Source organism: Corvus moneduloides, chromosome 7 (genome assembly GCF_009650955.1).
Source record: "Corvus moneduloides isolate bCorMon1 chromosome 7, bCorMon1.pri, whole genome shotgun sequence".
Taxonomy (NCBI): Eukaryota; Metazoa; Chordata; class Aves; order Passeriformes; family Corvidae; genus Corvus; species Corvus moneduloides.
In genome coordinates this window covers 18,720,434-18,744,148 of record NC_045482.1, presented here as the reverse complement: position 1 = coordinate 18,744,148, position 23,715 = coordinate 18,720,434, and the positions used below count along the sequence as shown (strand labels likewise).

The window sequence follows — 23,715 nt, the reverse complement described above, 5'->3', positions numbered from 1 at the left end:
TTACATGTAGAAATCTGTAATTGCAGAACTGCAATGTGAATGCACGCTGTGTGGACATAAAGTGTCCCCTGAAGGGTTTTGACAGCAAGGCATCCATTGTGCTGCGTTCCAGACTGTGGAACAGTACTTTCTTAGAGGTAAGTCCTCTTACCTGCTGTTTTTGAAAGGTCAGAGTTCTTTCCTGTTCTGTGTCTAATATTCATATTTTATTTTGGAACAGGAATTCTCCACAATGAATTACCTTGACATTCTTGTTAGGGCTTCTATCAGTGTTCCTGCTGCAGCTAAGAATGTTAAACTCACAAATGAAGTTACTCAGGTAGGTTCAGTGTTTAATGCTAACCACATGTTATGGTTGTGATTGTTCTAGCTTATCTCCAGACACCAGGAATGAAACAAATTTGAAACAAAACAAGCTAGAAGTCTAACTTCTCAACCGAGTTTCGAATTATTGATCATTTTTTTAGGGGTTTGGAAAAATTTATTACCATATTGAAATTATACCAGTGGGAACTTTTTCTTTGAAAGCATTTTGTAGAAGACATTTTGTTATAGAAGAGATAAGACTATATAAATTGCAGCTTTCTAATTAAACATGTACCTTCTGATATACTCCCTCCACCTGCACATTTTCTGTCCTTTAGGTGCGTGTTACTGTATTTCCTGCAAAACCGGTAGCCCTTTATACAGGAGTTCCGTGGTGGATCATCGCGGTGGCTATCCTTGCTGGAATACTCATGCTTGCTCTGTTGGTATTCTTACTATGGAAGGTGAGCTTTTATTCATCTGGTTGTTTTTTATTTTTTGGTATATAACTGACAAGATAGCAAACTGATTAAGTATTTGGGACTCAAAATAGGGCAAAACTGCACAAAACATACATTATCAGTTTCTCAGTTTTGCAACATTTGGAATGAAAATGGTTGTATGGGCAGACTTGTTATGTAATTTTTCTGTTTTCACATCCTCAAAAGGAAGTATTTTGAGCTCTGGACAAAACTTGAGACAGATGTTCGGAGGCCATAGTTTGATACAGATGGATGCAGCTAATGGGAGCCTCTGCAGTTAGGGGTAAAACTTCATGTGAGCTGTTTACAAATGTTTTAGCAGGGCTCTGCTCTCATAACATCAGAACTACCATTAAACTGATAGTAGATGAAAATAACCAAAAGCACAGTATTAATACATAGCCAAGTGTGCTGGTGAATTTCTGTATTATTGCTTTTTTATCTTAGAAACTTTAAAAGAATAAAAAAAGAGGTATAAAAAATGGTTAAGTATTTGCAAAAGAAAAAATCAAGTACCTAGTGACCGTTGTAAAAATGCCAATTATTTATGGTCCCAAATATACCAGAGCAGTCCTTTTATTCTTAGTTTTTAGAGGTGTAGGCAGTTAGCATTTGCTGTTATGGGATAGCAGAAGGTTATTAAGGAAGAGGAGGTGAAGAATAGCCTGTCAGTTTTTTTCCACTGAAACTGCAGCAGTTAGCTTTGAGGAACTGGTATTTGCTGCAGGTTACTTCCCATAGGATAGTTCTAATTTCCTTATTTTTTAAAAAAATGCCCAGCTGCTCCTGCAAATATTCCTGAGGAATGAATACTTTGGGTGGGCTGTTAGGTTCTTAACTACTAGTGTTTTACTGTGCATGAAAATACAGACATTTTTTGCATGCACACACAGTGTAAAATGCTGTTTTTGATGGCACAGACTGTGCTGTTCTGTGAAGCACAAACATTGTACTGCAAAGACAGATACATCACTGGTTTAAGACAAAAGCTTGTATTGAAGAGGTCAAAGCAGTAACTGGTTTTGTTTTACACTCTGTGTTTTTGTCTGTCCTGTGCACTAGGCCACGAACAGGTTTCTGTATAGGCTTCTTTCTGCTCTTTACAGCCACCTTCACTTGCTATGGACATACTTATTGTAGCTTTTCTTAAAAAAAACTCCAAACAGATTCCTTACAAATTTATCAAAATGCCTCTAAAATAATATTTTCAGGTTACTCTGTTAATAACTCAGGTTATTCTGGTACTGTATATAGATGAAGTTAGCCCAAGAAATTCTCAGATCTAGAAACAGCTGAGTTCTTGTGATGATTTTTTTTTTTTTTGGTTGGCCTGTGAAGAGATAATGGGAAGACAGTTCACAGAGTTAAATCACTTTTAATCGGTTTGACTTCTTCCAGTCCACAAAAATTGACTCAATACCTTGCTTCCTTGTAGTGTGGTTTCTTCAAGAGAAATAAGAAAGATCATTACGATGCCACATATCACAAGGCTGAGATCCATGCTCAGCCATCTGATAAAGAGAGGCTTACTTCTGATGCATAGTACTGATCTACTTCTGTAATTGGTAACTGATGTTATTTTTTAATTTCTAGCTGTGGCACATGCTATGGTTGCAGTGGCTAACTATGAAGCTTTTTCTGCATAAGTTCTATTAACTTTTGGATTTCAAGCTATCATACTTGCTTGCTCCTTCTGTTGACAGATTTTCAGCTTTTGGTGCATGTGGACACACAGAGGTGTTTACCCTGGTCTAAAATGCTTCTTATTTATTTCTTTAAAAAACATGGTGATCTGTTGCAATGGGGTTTAGTATTTTTTTAAATTTATGCTTTAACATTACAAGTAAGTGTTTAAGCTTGCAAGATGGGAATCAACACTGTAGAGTTAAGATGTGAAGATAAGACTACATGGACAGTATGTAAATTTGCTTTACTAACCTTTAGTGCATGCTGAAAGGTACATGATGCTTACATTGGAGAAGGGTTTTCATAATGAGAATTTATTGCTGTGGAAACATCTCTTTTACCTGAGTTCTAAGATGTACTTCTCTAGGAATACACTTTGCTGTATTCCTAGAGATGCATGATGATTTATGCTTCCAGCAACCTTTACTCCACTTAACATAATTACATGCATGTACATTGTATCCATAAGTGATGCTTGGGATGAGGGGGTGGGGAGGAGTTCTTAATGAATTACGTCAAAACAGTGTTTAATGAAACTATGAGATGGCTAAAGATTTGGTCTTTGCTCACTGTAAATTTTTAAAAATTCAGTTCCATGTAAGTTCTAATATTAAAAAAACCCCAAACCATTGACCAAAGAGAACCAAAATCCCAGCACCCTAAATACTATGAACAAAACCGTGCCTACTTTAACATTTTCTTACCCCCAGCAGTGTCTAATGACAGCTGGATGGCACTATGTCTCTTAACCTGAATCTTGACCTCAGTGATCCTGAGTGTGTACCAGTCATCATCTTTGTAATACTGTGGCCATAGCTCCTTTTTGTTTTGGAAATTAATTTTAGTCCATTCCTTGATATCCAAAATCAGTTTTTACAGAGGCTTCGAATAAAAAATTGCATAGCACAAACAAGCTGTTATAGATTTCATCCAGCATGACTTCCCATGGCAAACTAAGCAAGACTCTTATTTCTAATCCAGCATGTGTAATTAGTTCAGGTGACTGAAGTTGAAATGGTGCTTTGAAAACCAAGGCCCTTAGGGTAACTTTTCTTCAATGTTCTGGAAATCTTTCTGTAGGGTTTTAAGGGTAAATCATGTCACCATACAGGAAGACTGAAGTACATACCTTTGATTCAGGAGAAGCAGCTTTCCTGTGTGTAGCACTAAATGTCCTCATTAGATGAATGAACAGCTTTGTACTGGAGGGGATCTTTTTAAGATATTTGATTACCATGGATAGTCAGAGCATGCCCTTTGTCTTTAACTGCTGCTGAACAGCTAACGCAGACCTCTTGGCTCACATTTTTACAGCTACGTATGCTACATTTTTGGCCTACATACTTTTGTTTTCAATTTTCTTAGCTGCATATTTGTGTGAAGGAAGAATTTACTGCCTCTACAATTGTAGTACTTTGGCAGCAACTGCCACCTTAACTGTTCTTTTCCTCCTCTGCGCAGTGCGGGTTCTTCCGGCGTTCCAGGTACGAAGACAGTGTCCCCCGCTATCACGCTGTAAGAATTCGGAAAGAGGAGCGGCACATCAAAGATGGGAATTGCAAAGACCTTGAGACAAAACAGTGGTTCACCAAATGGAATGAAAATGAAAGTTATTCTTAGGCAAAAATGTTGTTTATCCACAAAGTTCAGACAGAAGTTAAGGTTTTCATTCATGGAATACTGATGGAGTTAGACCTGTGAACACTATGGACATTCACCATTTGATTGTAGATATTACTACTTATATTGAGGCTTTTATTTGCACAGTTAAAATGGCTTCAACAGGCTTTATTTGCATTATTTAATTTCCACACTGCCTCTTTGCCCCCTTAAATCTGATCCACACTTTAGAAAATACTATGCTGATTTGGGGTCTTTTCTGCAAAATAAGCAAAACCACTACAGCAGACCTTTTCCTGTGATCCTGACCTTCTTCCTAGGTATGTGAGGAATGCATGATTAAGGTCAAGATGAGTTCTCCATTGTTCCCTCAATGCACAGGGCTTTATAAACACACAGTGGCCTTACCACACTTTGTTCAAGTATAACTGAAGACCTGCAAGGCTGCTTTAGTCATAACCTTTGCCTGCTGCAGTAGTTAGGGCTTAACAAAAAGCATAATCTTAAATTACATGTGCAATGGGTCATGTTGCTTGATTTTGGGTTCTTTTTTAAGATCAGCTTGTGTGATTCTTGCTCACAACAAATATACACAGGTTTTTTTGGGTTTTTTTTAAAGAGAGGCTTGAATATTAAATGTACTTTCTGTATATATATTTTAGTCATTTTTGTATTTATTTTTATTATAAATCATTGTCTTTGACTAACTGCTAGGCCAGAGACTACTGAATTTTTAAATCCACTGTTCTGGTTTTTGTGTTTCTGTTTATGAACTTCAGATTATGAGACCCGAGGCTTTCACTGCATTTTAATAAATCAGAGAAGGTGCCAATGGTTTCTAAAATGTAAATATTTATGCAAATGATGTGTATGGGTGCTTTTTTTCCTGATACTTATAACATCAGGTCCTGTAACATGATTTGTATATTATTGTGGACTATTTAATAATTTGGACACCAAGCAGAAGTAGTGTTTTAGATACCATTTTATACTTGTTGCAAGAAAGTGAAAAGTCCTTTGGAAGCTGCTTTCCAGTTCCATAAGGACTTCCTGGCTGGCAAAAGGCATTGACTACTACAACTGTTGTACAGCACTTGAAGGAGGCTATAGATGCCTAATTTACCTTAACTGTCAGGATCTGAGCTGATCCACGTTGAGACTACTGAATCATCTTGAACACCTGAATGTTGATAAAAGTAGAACCATTATGTTAATTAGTAACTGAGTAGCTGAGAAAATGATTTAAAGAGTTTACTTTTTTACCAATGTTCTAAAGCCTTGGTACTATTTGAGAACAAAGATTAAGCTCACAATTGTGTATTCCATGTGAAACAAAATTCTGCTCAAAAAGTATGCACATTAATTGCTTGTAATATGAACTATGCAAAAACCTCTTGGTATTTTTTCCCCTCATAGGGTAAAAACCTGCTAGAAGGGCAGTTGTCAAGTATCTTATTTTTATTGATAACTTTGAATGTACCTTCTTGGAAGGTATGGTCACCTAAAAAGCTACCTTTAGTGTTAAGAAAGATGAGTCTAATAAACAAGATAATCTCAGTATGTTATGACCCTGATTTTATGAACCCTTACGTATTAATTCAGATGTTACTCAATTTTTGAGCTTCTAGAATTCTAGCTTACTTGCGTAAAAGCTCAGCAGCATCAGAAGCCAGGGTACTCAGGGGCTAAGAAGCTTGAGGAATACCCCTGAATGCAAAATCAGATTGGGGCCCTCATCTAAGAACATGAATGTCTTAGCAGTGTTAAGGTTCTTGTGAAATAAGTCATGTCACTGGTATATTTTTATCTCAAACTTTTGTTTTACCAGCTAAGAATGCTACATCATTCCATGATTAGAAATTACCTGTGGATATTTGTATAGAAGTGTGAAATAAATTTTTTTTAATTAAAGATGGTCTTGGTAATAGTGATTTTATCATATTTACCTGAGGTGGCCATAGCTAAGTTAACTAGAAGAACAGGCTCAAAGTGGTAGGTACAAGTTCTCTCACTCTCAGCATTGCCGTAGCTCTCACTGCCCTGCCTCATGCAAAGGGCAGATAAGGAGCTGCAGGAGATAAGGCACAATCTCACACTTGCAGGCTCTCTGCTGGTTGCTGCAGTTGCCAGTAGTGTTAAGAGTCAGAGCATCATGTGCCAGCTCCCACTGGGACACGGCTCCCCTCTCCTTGCTCCGTGCTTGCACTCATGCTGTCCCGGGGAAACTTCCATGCAAGCAACCTCCTAAAAATTTTCTTAAAATACTGCCAGATGAGTATTTGAGTAAGTAGTGGAGATGGATACATCCCCCAAAAATGGTCAAGGACTTTGCACACCTATTTGTATTTAGCAGTGGAAGTTTGCTACTGACAGTCAATAACACAATTGCAGGGTACAGTTTCGAGTCCACAGAAAAAACCCTATGGAAAAGCCAAAAATATGCAGGGAAAAAACACCACCAAACCCAACAGAGGAAATGAGGCTTATCTTCACTTAAGATGTCAGCCCTCGCTGGATGTGTTGCTGAAAGGCCTTCTGATGCAACAAAGCCTGAAGATAAAGGTTAGCTGCATATATGCTAGGCCACTATTTGTTGTTGAGGCCAAGAAGCTTCCAGAACTAGAACCAGAAAATGCTGCTAGACCCTTCAGAGCATCTCAAAGATGAGAACTCAACCTGCTCTTATTAAACAATTACTCCCCTTTACATAATGCCCACAACCATCTGTCTACAAGATGACAAAATACTGACTGGCAGAACAGTTAAGTAGCTGATCATAGTAAGTTTAGTACAAATCTGTTATATTTGGCTTCATATATATGCTCATATATACTATACACATAATAGTACTAGATGTAGTATATACAATACATACAGGGGTACAGCACTATAATAGTGTATGTGTATAGTATGTATGTGTACATAAAACAACAAAACAGTAACATACAGATCTAAAAGATGAAGCTAATCCAGAGCCAACATCAGAAATTGCAACAGCTTACAAAGACTCGATGTACTGCTTGTAGGCACTGCTTTATCTAGCGCTGGCTCACAGCTGAGAGACCATCATAAAATGGCTTTGAGCATGGCAGTTCTCAACTACAAGTCCCAAACTATTACAAACTGGAGCAGCACAAGCTACTCCTCAGTCTTCCCTGGAGCCTACAAGCAGCAATAAGCAAAACCTGCCAATAAGCTGTGTTTGTAGAAGTCTTGCAGAAACAGACAAGCTGTCTGTTTGCCCCATTAGCCACCACTCCCTGGCCAGAGCAGAACAACCCATTCAGTTTTCAGCATAAAAATTAAGTTATGGTTGGATTACAAACCAGCTGAAAAAAGCAGTCTAATCCTGCTTCATTCTTACATACTATTGGTGCAGTTACTGCTCAGGAAACTGCATCTAGAGGCTGACTGAATCAAATGTTTTCTGTATTTCAATGCAACATTAAAAAGAAATAAGACAACCTTAAATGGGGGGCAATCCAACAATGCACTGAACGGATTAATGTGATTGCTATATCAAAACTATTCCTGCTTTAGTGGATGCCATAGGATATCCACTGCCACTATCATGTCACAGACAAGTCACAGGTACAAGGTTTGTTTAAAGGAAACCAAACAATATTGAAAAGTTGATTTAATAAGATGAATTTATGGGGCAAATACCAGTATCCACAACAAAAAAAGGAAATGATACACAGCATGATCCACTGTTGCTACTGTTTTCTCTTTTCAGGAATGACACTGGGAATGATGCCAGCACATCTCCACTGGAGATCGGGTTAGCCATCAAAGGATTTCTTATCCTTCTCACATGAGCACCCACTGCCAGCACGAACCAAATTTGGTTCACACATCAACAAGCTCCCCACAGGCTGGAGACCGTCAGTTCTTTCTTTATTTTAATCAATATGGTAACTATAGTACATTCCACACTATATATGTTTCTTCACTGTGAGTACAATCTACTGTTAACAGTAATGATAAGGGAAGGTCATGAGGGCACCTTGCCCACTGAAATGCAAAAGGTAAATTGGGCTAATGCTTGTTATTGAACAGTATTTCAACAGTTATTGAACTGTATGGTGTTGTGTGGAGAATAACTTGACAGACAGCACTGTTGCAGAGGCCTTCTTGATACATATTATTAACATTTAACAAAACCAATTAAGTAACCAAAAATTTCCCTCAAATTACAACTGGAACACAGCATTAACCTGTGTATAGGCAGAGAAGCAAGAGGTGACCACACTGTCTACTCTGTGGAACACCACGACCTGACTTCAGACATGGGTGAATTGTGATGGTGCATTCCCTCTCACACCTCCTCAGGCCTGCTCTGTGATCTCAGGAATTACCTCCCTCAACTGCAGTACAAATGAAATGGCACCATTGTTACTGGACTTCTTTCCTCCAAAATTTCAGGTAGTTAACAAACTTGGCTTATGGCCAGGATGGAAACATACTGATGACTAAAGCCAAACATCTCCTGACCCAATAAAGAGCAGTACCAAGAGAGGCCCTTTGAGCTCTCCCAGATGACAGCAGGCTGTGACCAGCACCTCTCTGAGTGGGACACCTCCCAGAGCTCATGAACTCTCAAGTCTGCCATACTTGAAAGACCATCCCCCTACAGCCCTCAAGGAGCAACTCCTGCCTTTTGAGAAACATAAGTGGATTTGATGTATTCCACTGAACTCAAGGGGAACGTTTCATCCTAACTTTGTACGCAGGTATAGATGTACACACCTCTGTGCCTTTGCATGAATTATGGCCTATGTAGTAACTAACAGAGTGAACCCTGCCTTCAAGCTCTGCTAGGTCACTAGGGTTAAACTCACATCAAATACTAAATTATTAAAGCAGGTATGCTTACCAAAACAAAGGTAGGAATTATTGAAAAATTAGTATTATTTGAAAATAGCTAAGTGCTTGCTTGACATAAGTAGCTAGAATTGTTATAGCAAGCTGAGCTGTATAGCTGTACTGCGTAAGTCAAAGAAGGATCAGAGTGAAGCCTGAAACTAACAGCCTAAACATTACTAATAGTTAGAATAGACAAAACTGTAATTTAAATATTACTTAAAAAAATTAATAGCTGGAGCAACAGCATTATAACATGGACTACAGAACTGACTGAAACCCCCACAGAAACAGACCTAAGAGGATGTGAAGATGCCCACGTGGCAAACACTTGGTAACAAAACAGCAAAGCAATGAAGGGCAAGAAGGGTCCAGACTCTAATATGGCTATTGATCCAGACTGTCACGTGACAGATGTGGAGTTTAGACTGTAATAATTGCCCAAGGATTTCTTCGTCTGGAGGCACCTGGCTCAAGCTACCAGGTATTAAAATCAATCTGTACCAATAAATCTAACTGATGGAGATGAGAGCTTAGTGTCAAAAAGTTCTTTAACATCTATACTGCAATAAGTTTATCAGAAATGCTTATAATCACTCTTAACTGCCTTTTTTTGTCAGTATTCTAGATATTTCTACAAGAGCAGGACAAGAAACTATTCAACAGTTTGGTACCTCGCATGTTGCATTTTAACAGGCAGTAAAGTCATTTACTGTGGCACACGGTCCAAGTGCTTTTCTACCAATACAGACACGTATTGTGCTCATTGCTGACCGATCAGGAGTGTATCTGTAAAGGCAGAAGCCCTATTCTTCCTCTGTGTTTTTTTTTTCTTTTTGTTTGTTTGTTTGAATCTCTTTTTCCCGGTAACTGAAAGAAACCCCGGCCCACCCGGTAGCTGGGCAGACACAGGTGCGACACTGAGAAGACACACGGCTGTTCAAGCCCGGCCGATTCCCTCGGGTGAGGCTCTGCCCTCCCGCCGGCCCTACGGATAACGCCGGCGCTTCCGTGGGTTTCTGCAGCTTCCCGTTCCAGCTCGCGGGTCACCCATGCCGGGAGCCGGGTCCCCGCCGCCCGCCACGGCCCCGGCCCGGCCCGGCCCCAGCCCGCGGCGAGGGGGAGCTCCGGGTGCGCTGAGCCCGCACGGCCGAGGCCTCGGGCAACCCAATGCCAGGCGAGCGCCGCTGGAGCACAGACATCTCTCGGCCTCGCCGCAGCCCCTGCGGTCCCGGTCCCCGCACCCACAGCTCCTCCGGCCCCCTCACGGCTCCCCACTCGTCGGTCAGTGCGCACCCGCAGCCCTTCGCCGGGCAGCAGGCGACACCGGCCCCAGTAACGCCGCGTACGTGTCTGTGGCCGGGCTCCTCCACGAAGCGAGCGTCGCCTTCTCCTGGTGGGCCGTCAAGGCGCTGGGAGCAGCCGAGCGGCCGCCTCAGGCGCTGCCAGGCGGCTCCGAGCAGCCCCGACCCACTCCCTCAGAGCCGCCCTCTCCTCCGCCCCGCGCCGCTACGGGGCTGGGCCAGGAGGAGACACCCACCGCCCCCTCGGGCACCGCCTCCCGGCGGCGCGGCGGAGGCGGCCGCGGCCTGGGCAGAGGCAGAGGCAGGGGCAGGGGCCGGGGCCGCTGTGCGGCGGGAAATGGCGGCCGGGTCGGGCTGAGCTGAGGGGACGGAGTTGCACCATGAGGCTGCTGCGCGCCCTTCTGCGCGGCGCCGCCCCGGGCAGCATCCCGCAGCAGGTGGACTTCTACTCACGCTTCTCCCCCTCGCCGCTCTCCATGAAGCAGTTTCTGGACTTCGGTGAGTCCCCGCCGAGCCGCCCTTGACCGCTGCCCCTCCTCCACAGGTGCTTGTGAGGAGCCGGACAGCCGCGACCCCTCACCCCGTCAGCGCTGCCTGGCTGTTGCTTATCTCTTTTAATGCTGTGCTTTTTGGCAGAAAAGGGCTCTGCTTCCTTCTGGGGCAAGGGAGCCTAGTTGGCTCATTCCCGGAGACTGCAACTATGACAAGGTTGAAATTTAGCTGCAAACTCTAGGTTTTGGCACCACCAGGGTAGTTGGGTGTTTTCCTGCAGAACTGGCAGTGCTGGGGAGAGAGTGGGAACAGCTGTGACAACTGGTAGCGTTAGAGCAGTGACTCAGACAGGTAAGACTGGTTAAGCCTTTTGCAAAGCAGCATGTGGCCTTCTAAAGGCATATTCCAAACACGTGAAACATTTAGCCTCAGCTGGCACTGAGGAGTTGAACCAGTCATCACTTCTCAGTCGCCTGTCTGTGCCCTACAGAAACATCCTACCCAAATGCTGCTGTTTTAGAAGGTGCGTGAGAGAAGGAACAGGATGCAGACACCAAGAGCCATCCTGGAGGATTTGGAATCTAGTCTTGAAAATGAGTAAATCAGTAACAGGATACTCAGTCTTACGCTCTGTGCCAAAACCACTCCTAATGCTTCCAGGTTTGACTGTCAGCTTGAAAACAAAAGGGATCACAGGAATTGTTCTATTCTGCTTCAAAGCAAAGACCACATAGAGAAAGGTTGTATAAGTCACACTGAGAAACCTTTTCAAAGCCTGAGGTTGGAGCCATTCTGTAATATGTTCTGTTTCTGTACCCGAGGTGCTTTGTTGTGCATACATGTTTACATAAGTGTTATATATATAACTAGTTGATAGTTTCATGGCTTTTTATAGTTTTGTAAGTAAAACCTAAGAGAGAATTAATCCTAGGGCCCCTAACTTTGTATAAGCAGGAAGACTTACAAAGAAGACTTTCTCATAATTATCTGCTGTCACTTCATCCATCTATTCAATGTTTCACTTGTGGCAATGAAATGTATCTGACATTTAAAACTCCAGATTCCTACAGGAACCCCACCATGTGTTCTGTTGTTACCATACTTCTAAGCAAAGAATCTTGCAATTCTGAGTTTGATTTGACCTGTATTATTTTACCGCTACAGATAACATAATGGTTACTGTAAAATCTGTGTTTATTTTCAAGGCACACTATTTCCTTGTGTCAAAAGATAGGCTACTTCTTTGCTCTTAGCAATACCTGAACATAAGGTAAAAATAATCTTGGAAACTTCAAAATATTTTTTCCTATCTTTTGCTTAAGGATTTAATCCCAGAGAGTAAAAGCTAGTAACAGAAATAAAAAAAAGAGTGCAAGACAGAGACAGTATTTGTGTGTAAGACATTCTGTAGCCATTATAATCTGACGGATTTTTTTTTTTTTGCTCCTTTTGCTAGAGTGAGAGCAGTCAAAGAGGAAATAATAAAATCTGGTAAAGCTAACTTAAAAAAAAGAAATATTCTATAAGCCAGTTTAGGTCTGGTCTTGGGTTATAAGACCACAGTATCTTCTGTAGGAGTCATACCCATTTTTTGCCTAGATACAGACTGTAGCTGCACAGGGAAAGAGAGTCGTTCGCCTGTTCAATTTGTCTGCCCTATACTGCCTTTCATATTTGACCCAGGATTGCAAAGCTAAGGCCTTCAGGTACAAAAACTATTTCGTGGAATGTAATTTGCTGTGTGTGCTAGGCTTTTAAAGATTATATTTACATTCTAATACCTCCGATCTCATCTGTTCTTAGAATTTTACCCAAGAAAAGAGAAAGGCCAGTAACAGTCATGCCCGAAATGCAATCTGACTAGGGAGAAGAATGAAAGGTTTCTAGGCAGAGGTCATATGTAGACAACGCATAATGCTGGTGTGTGCCATTGCGGAGGAGTTTCTTGTAAATTATTCACTTTTTTATTGACTGACATTCTTTCATTGGTGTAGTTTATAATGTGTCTGAGTCCGCATGCTTTAAAGTAAACTGCTCTATTTCAATTTGGTGAAGATTTTTCATGTTTAAGGCACTCCCAGCTTCCTTTTTTCCGTCCTCAGCCCTTCTTTTAATCTTCTTCCCGAACTTCCCCTTGCCAAATGGAAGGAGTGAACTGAGGAGTAACTTTTAGGAGATACCTGTTGTGAAACACCAGACCTGAAGTATGTACTTCACTGCAGCAGATGGGCAGGTTAGGAAGTTCAGATGCTGTTTAAGTGACAGTCTTGAAGTCTAGAAAGAAGTCTGGCTGAGAATGAAGTACAGCATTTCTTAGTCTCTTCCCCACGCTGCAGCCTTCTTTCTCGCCTAGGAAGACAAGCTTCGTGGGAGTAAACGTAGGTCTTGATTTTAATAACCACATTTAATTGCCACCCCCACAGATGACACTTGCTCTTACAAAAGGACAGGTCAGAGGCAGTATTTTCACTTCTAGCTTTTAAAAAGGTAAAAATTTAGATGTATTAGTATCCTAATGGCTAAGCAGAGTAGCTGTCCTACTTTGCTTTCTTTCTCACTATTCATGTGAATTCATTAATCTGATTTCTGTTCCTGTAAGACTGAATTTAAACCACAACAGATTTAGTTGAAAATGAGATCAATATTACTGGATTTATTTTCTGAAAGTGTCTGAGGATGAGTTATGGCAATTCACTACGATCAGTAATCAAAAGCAGGGTGTATGGAACTATGATACTTCATAAATAGTTTCCTGCGCTGGCCTCATTTGCTTCTCTGACATGCTCAGAATGACATACTGTTTGATCAGTGCTGTTAGAGTCAATGTTTGCTGCAAATAAAATGAACAATACACATGGAGACACGCCATATTTAAAGTTGTATAGTATGGGTCTGTAACTGTTGCATTAGTTTCTCTTTATATATTGAAGATTCTCATTACTGCCAGGGGTAGATTTCAGTATGCGATAAATTTTGAAACACAAGTGGGCTGCTGCCATGAAAGGAACACTGGCTTACCAGCCTGGCTGAGTCAGCTTTGAAACCAAGGCATAGGCCTGTTGTGCAAAAAAGAGCGAGCTTGTGTAGTTCTCTACCATAAGCGTTGACTTAATTCTGATGTCATATTGGTCTTAGGATCTGAAAATGCTTGTGAAAAGACTTCATTTATGTTTCTGCGGCAAGAGTTGCCTGTGAGATTGGCCAACATAATGAAGGAAATAAGCTTGCTTCCAGACAACCTCCTAAGAACGCCTTCAGTTCAGCTGGTGCAGAGCTGGTAAGAACAGTGACGTTCCATTCCTTGAAGGGTGACCTTCTGCATATACACAGGTTGGAGGAACTGACTCTCTTCTACTGAAAGAACATTCACAGGCTTGTTACGTGAACATCACTTATTTATACTGAGATATTAAATACACCAATGTCATCAGAAACTAAATTTACAGATGTGGGAAATAACCTTTAGGAGCAATTAGAGAACTCACATTAAGAATTAAGTATTGCACACACTCGTGTATGAGGATACAGTTTTTTTTTTTTAAACAAAAATCCACCAGAACAATGTTTAATAGGGAACTTACCTGAAAGTGAAGAAGCTAGTTGAAGAAACAACAGAAGCAGACTAAGGCACAAAATGTTTGCAAAATATAGTAGACACCATTTACAAGACAGGTTATTGCAGACTGAGAGTAAAGGTATAGAAAATATGAAGAAAGAAAAACAGGAAGCTCCCAAAGCAAAAACATTAAACAACAGAGAGAACATGAAGGTATTAAAGTAAAAAAGACATTATTTGAAAAATAAAATTTGCTTTCAAGTAAGGAACTTAGGCATAAACTTTTTTTAAGATGAAAGCTAAACAAAGAGATTGCTTGGCAACTGCAATCTCTTTGGCAATCTCAAAGGCACAAGGATTTCTGTAAAGGCTTTTAAAGTTAAGAGAACACAAAATCTTCCAATAAGTGGGATTGACTAGATGACTGAATATGAAAAGAGCTATCAGTGAAGATGAAGGGTCTTAATGAAACACAAATGCTTACATTCTTAGGATACTAGATGACACTGATCAAATGGGAAATTAATTCCATTTGCGCAAAGTAGAACACAGGGAATAACCTTCCCTCCCTGTGTGCTTGCTTGCTTACAATGGAAAGAGAAATTTTGATGCTGCTGGGAATATTTTTCTGGATTTGTCAGTTGATGGCAAGAAGGAAAATAGTGTTAGGACCTAAATAACAAATGGGGAGGAATATAATTGTAGCATTGTGTTAGCCCATTATTCCCCTGAATTACATGCAGTTCCATCCTGAACAGAAAAGACCAAGAGGGATAATCAGAGGGTTGGAACAATTTCTACGTGAGGAGAAACCAGATAGAATTCTTCAGCTTGGAAAATAAGTATCTAAGGAAAGGGATGGCAGAAATACTTAAGTTGTGAACAAATGGAAAGACTCTTCTAATAACAGGAACTCACTGAGGCTACAAATAAGCGATCACCTACTGGGTTTAAAACACAAAGATGATATTTTGTGTATTCTAATTGAATTGTGGAATTCATTGCTCTGGAAATTTTGGAAGAAAACATCATTAATAGATTCAAAGGAATCTTAACAAAATTCACAGGGGAGACAGGTAGAATGATTTGATAACATGCAACATTGGAAGACCACAAATTGCTAACCAGAGAGATCTGGGGAGGCGTATTAGAATTGGTCTTTATCCTGTTTGTTTCATTGAAAGGTACGTCCAAAGTCTTCAGGAGATTCTTGACTTTAAGGACAAAAGCTCAGAAGATTCAGGGGCGGTTCACAGGTAAGGCTTTGCTGTCACACGTTAGTATCTTGTTAATATTGTATGGAAGAACTGGCAAGAAAACAATAGCTTCAAAAAAATTTCCTATCTCAAATCTTTACAGCAGTCATCCTCTGTCCCTAAAAGGAGGGTACATTAAAACAGGAAATGAAGCACTTCAGCATAATGTCATTCTGTAGAATGCTCTGGTCAGTGTTGGCTGACCGTGCCATTTGACAGGCATGGGTTGTTCTGCATGGAAACAGCTGGTATGGTTTTCTCTTTCTCTTGGCAGTAACCAAGATAATAAATAAATAAAAATTTTATAAATAGTCAAAATAATTGATTACTGGTTGTTTCAATGCTAGTCATCTGAAATATGCTGTAAGGACTGACCTGCCTTCTTACTGCAGTCGGCAGAAGTGTGATATTTTTGTATGGAAGTCTTCATTTTTGTAGACAGGCACTCTGTTTGCTAGAGTATTAAATTCCCTCAAAAGTGAAATACTAACAATGTATTCCTTTTAGTTTTACAGATACTGTGATAAAAATCCGGAATCGACACAATGATGTAATTCCTACGATGGCTCAAGGAGTAATAGAATACAAGGAAAGCTTTGGCATTGATCCAGTGACCTCACAGAATGTGCAGTATTTTTTAGACCGCTTCTACATGAGCCGCATTTCAATCAGAATGCTCCTTAATCAACACTGTAAGTGCCAGTGTTGAATGGAGGGGAAATGATACCTGTACCATGTCAGCTGTATTTTCCTTTAATGTTTAAGTGCTTAATATGTACTAAAGTGCCACTTAGGAGGATACTATTTGCCTTTCCATTTATACCTCATTCTTAGTACAATTCCTAAAATATTTATTAATAGTAGGCTTTCAAGTATGGTGAGGACTGAAATTATAGATTGCCTGTGAATTTTTTATTTAGCAAAACTGAAGAGACAAACTAAAATTATAAAATTATACTGGATATTAAATAATGTTTTCTTTTTTGGCAGCTTTACTGTTTGGTGGGAAAATTAATCCAGCTCATCCAAAACATATTGGAAGCATCGATCCTAACTGCAATGTTGTTGAAGTTATTAGAGGTAAATTCAGATGATAAGAAGAAGAATCCTGAAAACTTACATGAATGTCTATACTAAGAGCAAATACACATCCTGATGTTCCTATACTGTTTAGTTGTTTCCTACCTGGAGCAGAAGTTTTATTTAAAGTGTTAATACAATTTTGTTTCTTTTTCCTATAAACCCAGTTTTTGTGAGAAAATACACATCTCCCTGACAGCGCACAGTACTTCTAATGTTTGGTTTTTTTGGCAGACTCTAAAGGAGAAAAAAAAGTGAGAGGGGGGGAAATGTAACTTCCTGTGTTTATTATTATAGATGGCTATGAAAATGCCAAGAGACTTTGTGATTTGTATTACATGAGCTCTCCAGAACTTATCCTCGAAGAGTTGAATGGTAAGTGAATATGGACAAGGCATGGTCTTGAACATCATGATGGCTTCTTCTAGAGGAGCTAGTGGTAAAATGTTCTCCTGCTTTTCATATAGTTCATGTCTTCTCTGTATCTACTGTAATAAATAGGTTGGGGTTTTTTAAAATCTGGCAGAATGCTTTCCCCATTCCTCCCTTTAATCAGAAAACTGACAGGAATAGAAGTTTTTGATACTACAGCTGTTGATATAACAAATTTTAGCAGGCTCCTTCCCTCCCTAAAGATTTAATGTGTCTTTACCTGACATTACTGCATCTCACCCTCTTTGCATTTCTTGCAACACGTTAAAGATTTATACAAGACATTCCATTCCATCTTCATGATACCTATGAGGAGGTTATTAGAAAGCAACTATGATATGCCCTAATCAGTGATGTCATAGTGGGTTTTAAGATTAATTTCTAAAGCACCAAGCAACATTTGAAAATCTTGATTAAGACTTTTGATTAACATACAACTTTTCAAAAGATTTCTGTTCACATTTTCCTTTTTTAAATTCAACAATACAAATTCACATTTTGGATTATTGTGGGAATGAATAAAAGATACCTCATTTGCTATTTAGTTATTTAGACTCTCTTCTCTCCAGCTAAATCACCAGGACAGCCCATGCAAGTGGTGTATGTGCCATCACATCTCTATCACATGGTTTTTGAACTTTTCAAGGTCTGTGCACTTAACCATTAATTACACAGTTCTTTCAATACATCTTTGTTTACTGAGATTGTATTGCTTTGACTTTTTGAACCAATTCTAGATAATAGCATGTTTTTGCAAGTGCAGACTTCTTGCCATTTGACTGCAGGAACACAGCTACACTAAACAGTAATTCCATACAAAATGAACAGCTTTGGAAGATGCATCTCTTCTACCTAGCCACTGAATACCTTCTGAATAGACAGCTTAAATCTTAAAACATATGAAGACATTAGTTAATAAAGCAAGTGAGAGTAAGATGTCCCAAAAATTGTGTATCTTCAAATCTGGTAAAATGTTTAACAGGTCCTACCTAAGGAGCTTTCCTCAAGCAGTTCAGTCCTAGACTTTTCTTGGACTTTGTGTCATATTGCATGTACTATGTGCATTATAAAAATTCTAGAACAAAACTTCTGTACATTAAACTGTTCACATTTCCTTTAAAAAAATTAAGTATTTGAAGTCTCTGTATTCTAATAAACTATATATATGCTGATACTGAATAAGCCAGAAATATTAAAAAACCAATATGCACTTGTTGTGATTCTTAAATACAAGATAAAAATAACTACTAAATTGATGTTTTAAGATAATATACAAAGTATATTACAGGATAAATAGAATTTAAGTTGTACTTGAAAATTACAGAATGCAATGAGAGCCACCATGGAACATCATGCTGATCAATGCATTTATCCTGCAATTCATGTACACATCACCTTGGGAAATGAGGATTTAACTGTGAAGGTACTCACTTTTTTTTTATTATTTTGAAGGTTACTTTGGTTAGGGTTTTTTTTCCTGTTGTGAGCAGCATATTAGTAACTTGAGCTGCTGATAGGGTTCCATTAATAGATTGTATGTGATGATGTTTGTAAGTAAAAAGACCATTACGGAATTTCACATACAGCCTCAGCAGGAAAGTAATGAACAGGTTGCAGTCACACTGAGGGTTCTGCAATAGCATCCTGTACTTGCTCGTGTCTTCCCTAGCTTAGAAGCAACCATGACTACAAACTAAGTAGCATCTTTATACAATTGTAATATTAGCATTTTGTAAGTGACAATGACACAGCTATACAGGTGTGAAACAACTGAAGAAAGCAAAATATATACTGTATATTCCACACAAAACAAACCTCCTGAAGTACAGTTTGCAGTTTCTTCTTTTTCTGTACAACATGCGTGCTGGATTTCAAAGACCAACTGTAAGCACTGGGTTTTTCATAGGTCCAGCTAAACTGTAGTAAAACAACTCCTTTGACTTACTCCCTCAGTAACAGGTTTCTTTTAGTAAATTATACTTAAATGACAGTTTAAGTATATATTCTTGAAGAATAAGGATAAAATACACAGCATTTGCTAAAAGGTACAGATAGTGACTTCAGACAAAAGTGTGTTATGACCAAGATAAAAGCAATGCACAATTCAAGTAGAATTTCCTTGCCTCCAAGAGATTATGAATGCTTCTTATGGTAGTATGTTATTTAATGGTTTGGATAAGGAATGAAAGGGAAGGATTCATCTCTCTATGGTCATTGTTGGAGATGAGAATTAAAGCGAACCTGTAACTTAGTAGGGACAGCTTCAAATAATGTTTTACCTGAACGTTCTCTGGCTTATTGTTTGAGAGAAGCTGTCTTTTATAAAAAATGTATTCAGGGATATAAAGCTAAATGCTCCTTCTTGTTCCAGATGAGTGATCGTGGTGGTGGTGTTCCTATGAGGAAAATCGACAGACTGTTCAACTACATGTATTCAACAGCACCACGTCCTCGTGTTGAGACATCACGAGCTACACCTTTGGTATGTAAATCTTTTATACCCTGGCATCATGGATATGTCTAATTGTCACAAAAACCATACAGCGAAACCTATGAAATTCCGATTTTATAGATATTACACTGAATAATATTTAAATATTACTTAATTCAAGCAATTCAAGCATTTTTCAAAAAATAACTGGAAAATGGCATAAAATACTAAAGATTATTTAAATTTGTTCAAGATTCTCTTTTTCTCTACTAAATCTAAAGATCAGCCACCTCAAGCAGAACACTTAGCTATGCTGCACGTACTGTAGTGAGAGCAGGATTCTGAATTATTTTTGTAGCCACTGAATGAAAGGAAGAATAATTATAGCAATGACTTTGGATCAAGGCCATAGTTCATTTGTATTGTGTAGTCAGTTGTACCATCCCCCAGCAAGGATGAAGGTACACAGATGTGACAGGGCATATGAAGAATCTACTTTGGTCTCATGTGAACGTAATAAATGCACAAGAAATAAAGCCTAAGCTCTCAGAAATTAGAATCTCTGTACAGCTTTCCTGTATTTATTCTCCCACATTGCATCATTTAAAAAAATAATAGTTCTGCATGTAGATGACTCTGCAACTCACTAAACACTAGATCTTTACAGAGAAGTATTGTGTACGGTCATTGAGAGATTACCTCTAAATTTAGTATTTAAACAAAAAATCATACTTACCACTTCAGGGCTACATCCTGCTACTGCAGTCAGGGCTTGGTAGAATTTTAGTATAAGCTGCAAATTCATAGACATTGTGTCTTGAACCTTTTTTATATGTTCTGATGATGAAATGTATCTGACTTAAGAACACTGAGTACTTATGATTAGTAGCTCCATGAGGCGTGACACAGACACAGCAGAGTTTCCTCTAATGGCATCTCTTCAAAAAGCTACCATAATACAAGAAGTGTTATCTACCAGCCCTGTCTGACAAATGAATGAAACAGTTTTCGCATAATCACAATCATCCATGCATTCTTGTGGTTTTGGGGTATATAATAGCTTGGGGGAGGGCATAATAGTTAACATCTGAACTCCTGTTACTGTCAAACATCATGCTTAGTTTGTCTATTTTACCTATTAAAACAGAAAATGCCACTGATTGATGCAATTAATGGAAATACACTTTTTCTCCTATCAGGCTGGATTTGGTTATGGCTTACCCATATCACGTCTGTATGCACAGTACTTCCAAGGAGACCTGAAACTGTATTCCTTAGAAGGCTATGGTACAGATGCAGTTATTTACATCAAGGTATGATCTAACACTCTATCATTTTACATTTATCAGCAGCTCTAATCTGAACTGCTAATGGAACTCTCTGTTCTGTTACGATAACTTCAATTAAAAAGAATCATCAGCTACAGCCTTTTCTCCTTACAGGCCTTATCAACAGAATCAATTGAAAGACTCCCTGTATACAACAAAGCAGCCTGGAAACATTATAAAGCAAACCATGAAGCCGATGATTGGTGTGTGCCAAGCAGTGAGCCAAAGGATATGACCACTTTTCGCAGTATGTAGCTTTTTCCTCAGCAGTTCGTAAGAAGTAGCTTTGTCTGTAAAGGGAATTTAAAAGACCTGATTTATACCAAGATGTTGAGCCACTTTTGATATGCGAGAGTAATTTTAAGTGGTGTAACAGAAAGTTTAGAGTAATTAGGCTTTTCTGAAATTAAAAAACCAACAGCCACCAAAACTCCCAAACCTGCACTTACAAAGTGAGGTCATACTTAATTTGTTTCTATTTATGACTGCTTTCAGAGCTATGTCAAAGGAGCAATATTTTGGTTTCTGTAGGGATCAAGGCAATGTCTGTCACATGTGGTATTAATTAATATAATTACAGAACAGTTTCATTAGAAAAAATATTGAAAAATCTCACTGGAACATTTTTCATTTATACAATACTACAGATTAATGAAAAGCTCGTGTAAGAAGTATTGAGCTCATTGCTATACCCTTGTAAGCATGCTGAAGCTTAATTTTGTGAAGTTAGGTATGTTGCCTACATACATTGCCTACAACAAGGGGGTTTTTTCAGCTGTAGAAATCACACATCTCTGTAGGGATAAAGAATTTTAAAAAGCATTTTTAACAGCTACTACTGGTATAATGTATCTCAGGTATGTGACATTGGTTGTATTTCTTTGGTTGACTGTGAATATATGATAGATGTGAAAAACTTATCTTGCCCTAATCATTGTGAATTAAAAAATAGCATTGGCTTGTGTACAGTAATGTTGTCCTGCATTTGCCTGTATTTCTGTAGGTCATACCAAAACGTAGTATCAACATTCTAGCCTTTATAAGATCTCAGACTTGGGTATGGCAGGTACAGCTGTAAATGGAAACTATTTTAATAAACAGATTTTAAAAATTTGTTTGTAATAAGGGCATCGCTATTACTTTGACAGTATAAACTACCTTCTCAGAGTAACTAAGAGTAAGTGGAATTAACGGTTTTTGAAAATACCTTTGCATTTGTGATATGCTTCTGGCCTCATTTTTGTAGTAACATGATAACCAGAACATATTAATCAGTCAAACTGTCAAAACACACAGAGGAAGATAAGAGATGGGAATGAACATTACATTTCAGATAAGAAGTCCTTTTAATAAAGAATTCAACTTAATGCCTACTGTACCAGCTTTGTTCAAATCACACACATGTGTTGCACCTTGATCCCTGTCATTCCTGAAAATTTTAGGAGTGATGCAATTAAAGCCATTGAGAACTAATCCTCTTCTCAGTTAATTAAACTGCGTGTAGCTCTGTGGTTTTTGTTCTGCAGCAGACATGCATAATCCCTCAGAAACAATAAGCCTGGCTTTTGCTAGTTTACTGTCTCTGCACAGAGCAGAAAGTGAGATAGCACAAGTGAAGGGGATAGATGGGATGTTGGAAATTGAAGTCATGCTACTCTAGTTGTAGCTGAGCCTGATTCAAGACTTATCACCTGCAACCTCCCTAGCCAAGTTCCGCAAAACAATGAAATGGTTTTATACCCTGGTTAAGCTAATGTAGGTAACTTTAACAGAAGTGCATTACAGAGTGGACTGTATACACAGTTAAACTGACAAGCTGAGGGAGGATTGCTGTAGCTTAATTGGCACCAGAACAGCAGGGTTACCTACTCAAGCTTGTGGGCATGTTGAGGCCCCTATTTTTCTTCCTTACAAGGATGTGAGGTGGTAACTGGCACAGCTTTCCATCTGCAGGCCTAAAAGTGAGGGGAACTGAGAGCTGTTCTCTTCTTTGGCCCTGTAAGAGGATATGAGGAATGCCATATAGTGTAAAATGGGGCCTGTACAAATGTTGGGACACTTGCAGCTATTGCTTTTGGTAAACTAAAACTGAAAGTTATAGCAAGGGCTTTTAAAAACTCAGGTCTGAAGCTATATTCTAGGCTTTAAATCTTTTAACTAACTGATTTTAGTAACATCGGACAACCACAAGCAGTATTTCTGAAGGGAAGCTAACAGTTTGTTTTCTACAAAGTCTGTTAAGTATTTTAGATATTACTGAAATAAAGTCTCTTTCATGTTCTCGGCTAACTACCAATTGAATTCTGATTATTAAAACAACATGCTGTATAATTATATCTGTCTCTTCACCTGCACCCTGAATGCTTGTGGTGAAAACACAAATGCGTAGTGTTTTGATTTACAATATTTAATCCTAGTTATAAATTTGGTCTTTGATAACTTTTGGTTTCAATAGAAGTGCAGAAGACAACTTTTGTGTTTAGTATTTTCATTACTATACTGAAGGCATTGCTAGCACACTGGTTAAGTTGAAGTGAATCACTACAGAAAAGTAGTATACTATCAAAATGCTGAGATTAATAGTTTTGTATGCACAATCTTGTACTGTAGAAATAATCTTGGTTTGTGTTAATTTTTTGAAAGAATCACTGCATTTATTCATTAAAACTATTGTAAAATTAAACTCTGTTGGGTGATTGTGTAGCTTGGAACTGAGCTCGTTCCGTGCAGCCAGCCTTCTTGTTCAACATCTGACAGATGTTAAATGCTATGGGCTGTAACAATCAATGTTCTTATGCTCAGGTGCCAGGGGAGTTTATCATCCCTGCTATGGCCCCTCCTCACCTACAACAGCTCTGCACACAGGGAAACCTCTGAAA

General features: G+C 39.0%; 2 protein-coding genes across 4 annotated transcripts in view; both read left to right on the top strand.

Annotated features, from left to right (window-relative positions):
- The window catches only part of ITGA6 (integrin subunit alpha 6), a 43,113-nt gene extending 37,108 nt beyond the window's left edge, over positions 1-6,005 (top strand). For 2 of the 3 annotated variants that reach the window (XM_032114861.1, XM_032114864.1), the window contains exons 22-25: positions 27-137; positions 221-319; positions 645-770; positions 3,936-6,005. In XM_032114861.1, coding sequence (XP_031970752.1) covers positions 27-137; positions 221-319; positions 645-770; positions 3,936-4,094 — 495 coding nt within the window. In that variant the 3' untranslated portion in view covers positions 4,095-6,005. Of the gene's footprint in view, positions 1-26; positions 138-220; positions 320-644; positions 771-2,223; positions 2,354-3,935 lie in introns of all 3 variants that reach the window. The other variant, XM_032114862.1, reaches the window with a different exon arrangement.
- A 4,517-nt stretch (positions 6,006-10,522) lies between these two features.
- PDK1 (pyruvate dehydrogenase kinase 1) lies at positions 10,523-23,514 on the top strand. The gene is made up of 11 exons (XM_032114879.1): positions 10,523-10,759; positions 13,889-14,030; positions 15,494-15,565; positions 16,073-16,257; positions 16,556-16,645; positions 16,943-17,020; positions 17,647-17,723; positions 18,402-18,500; positions 19,449-19,559; positions 20,708-20,821; positions 20,951-23,514. The coding sequence occupies exons 1-11, from the start codon at positions 10,642-10,644 to the stop codon at positions 21,089-21,091; spliced, it is 1,227 nt and encodes a 408-aa protein (XP_031970770.1). The 5' UTR covers positions 10,523-10,641; the 3' UTR covers positions 21,092-23,514.
- Positions 23,515-23,715: the final 201 nt, after the last annotated feature.

What these genes read in the sequence shown, in the direction of transcription:
- PDK1 (XM_032114879.1), top strand. Translation starts at nt 10,642, where the DNA reads ATGAGGCTGCTGCGCGCCCTTCTGCGCGGCGCCGCCCCGGGCAGCATC. An exon ending in AATGCTCCTTAATCAACACT is followed by an intron (nt 16,258 to 16,555) that starts GTAAGTGCCAGT and finishes CTTTTTTGGCAG; the next exon opens with CTTTACTGTTTGGTGGGAAA. An exon ending in CATCACGAGCTACACCTTTG is followed by an intron (nt 19,560 to 20,707) that starts GTATGTAAATCT and finishes TTCTCCTATCAG; the next exon opens with GCTGGATTTGGTTATGGCTT.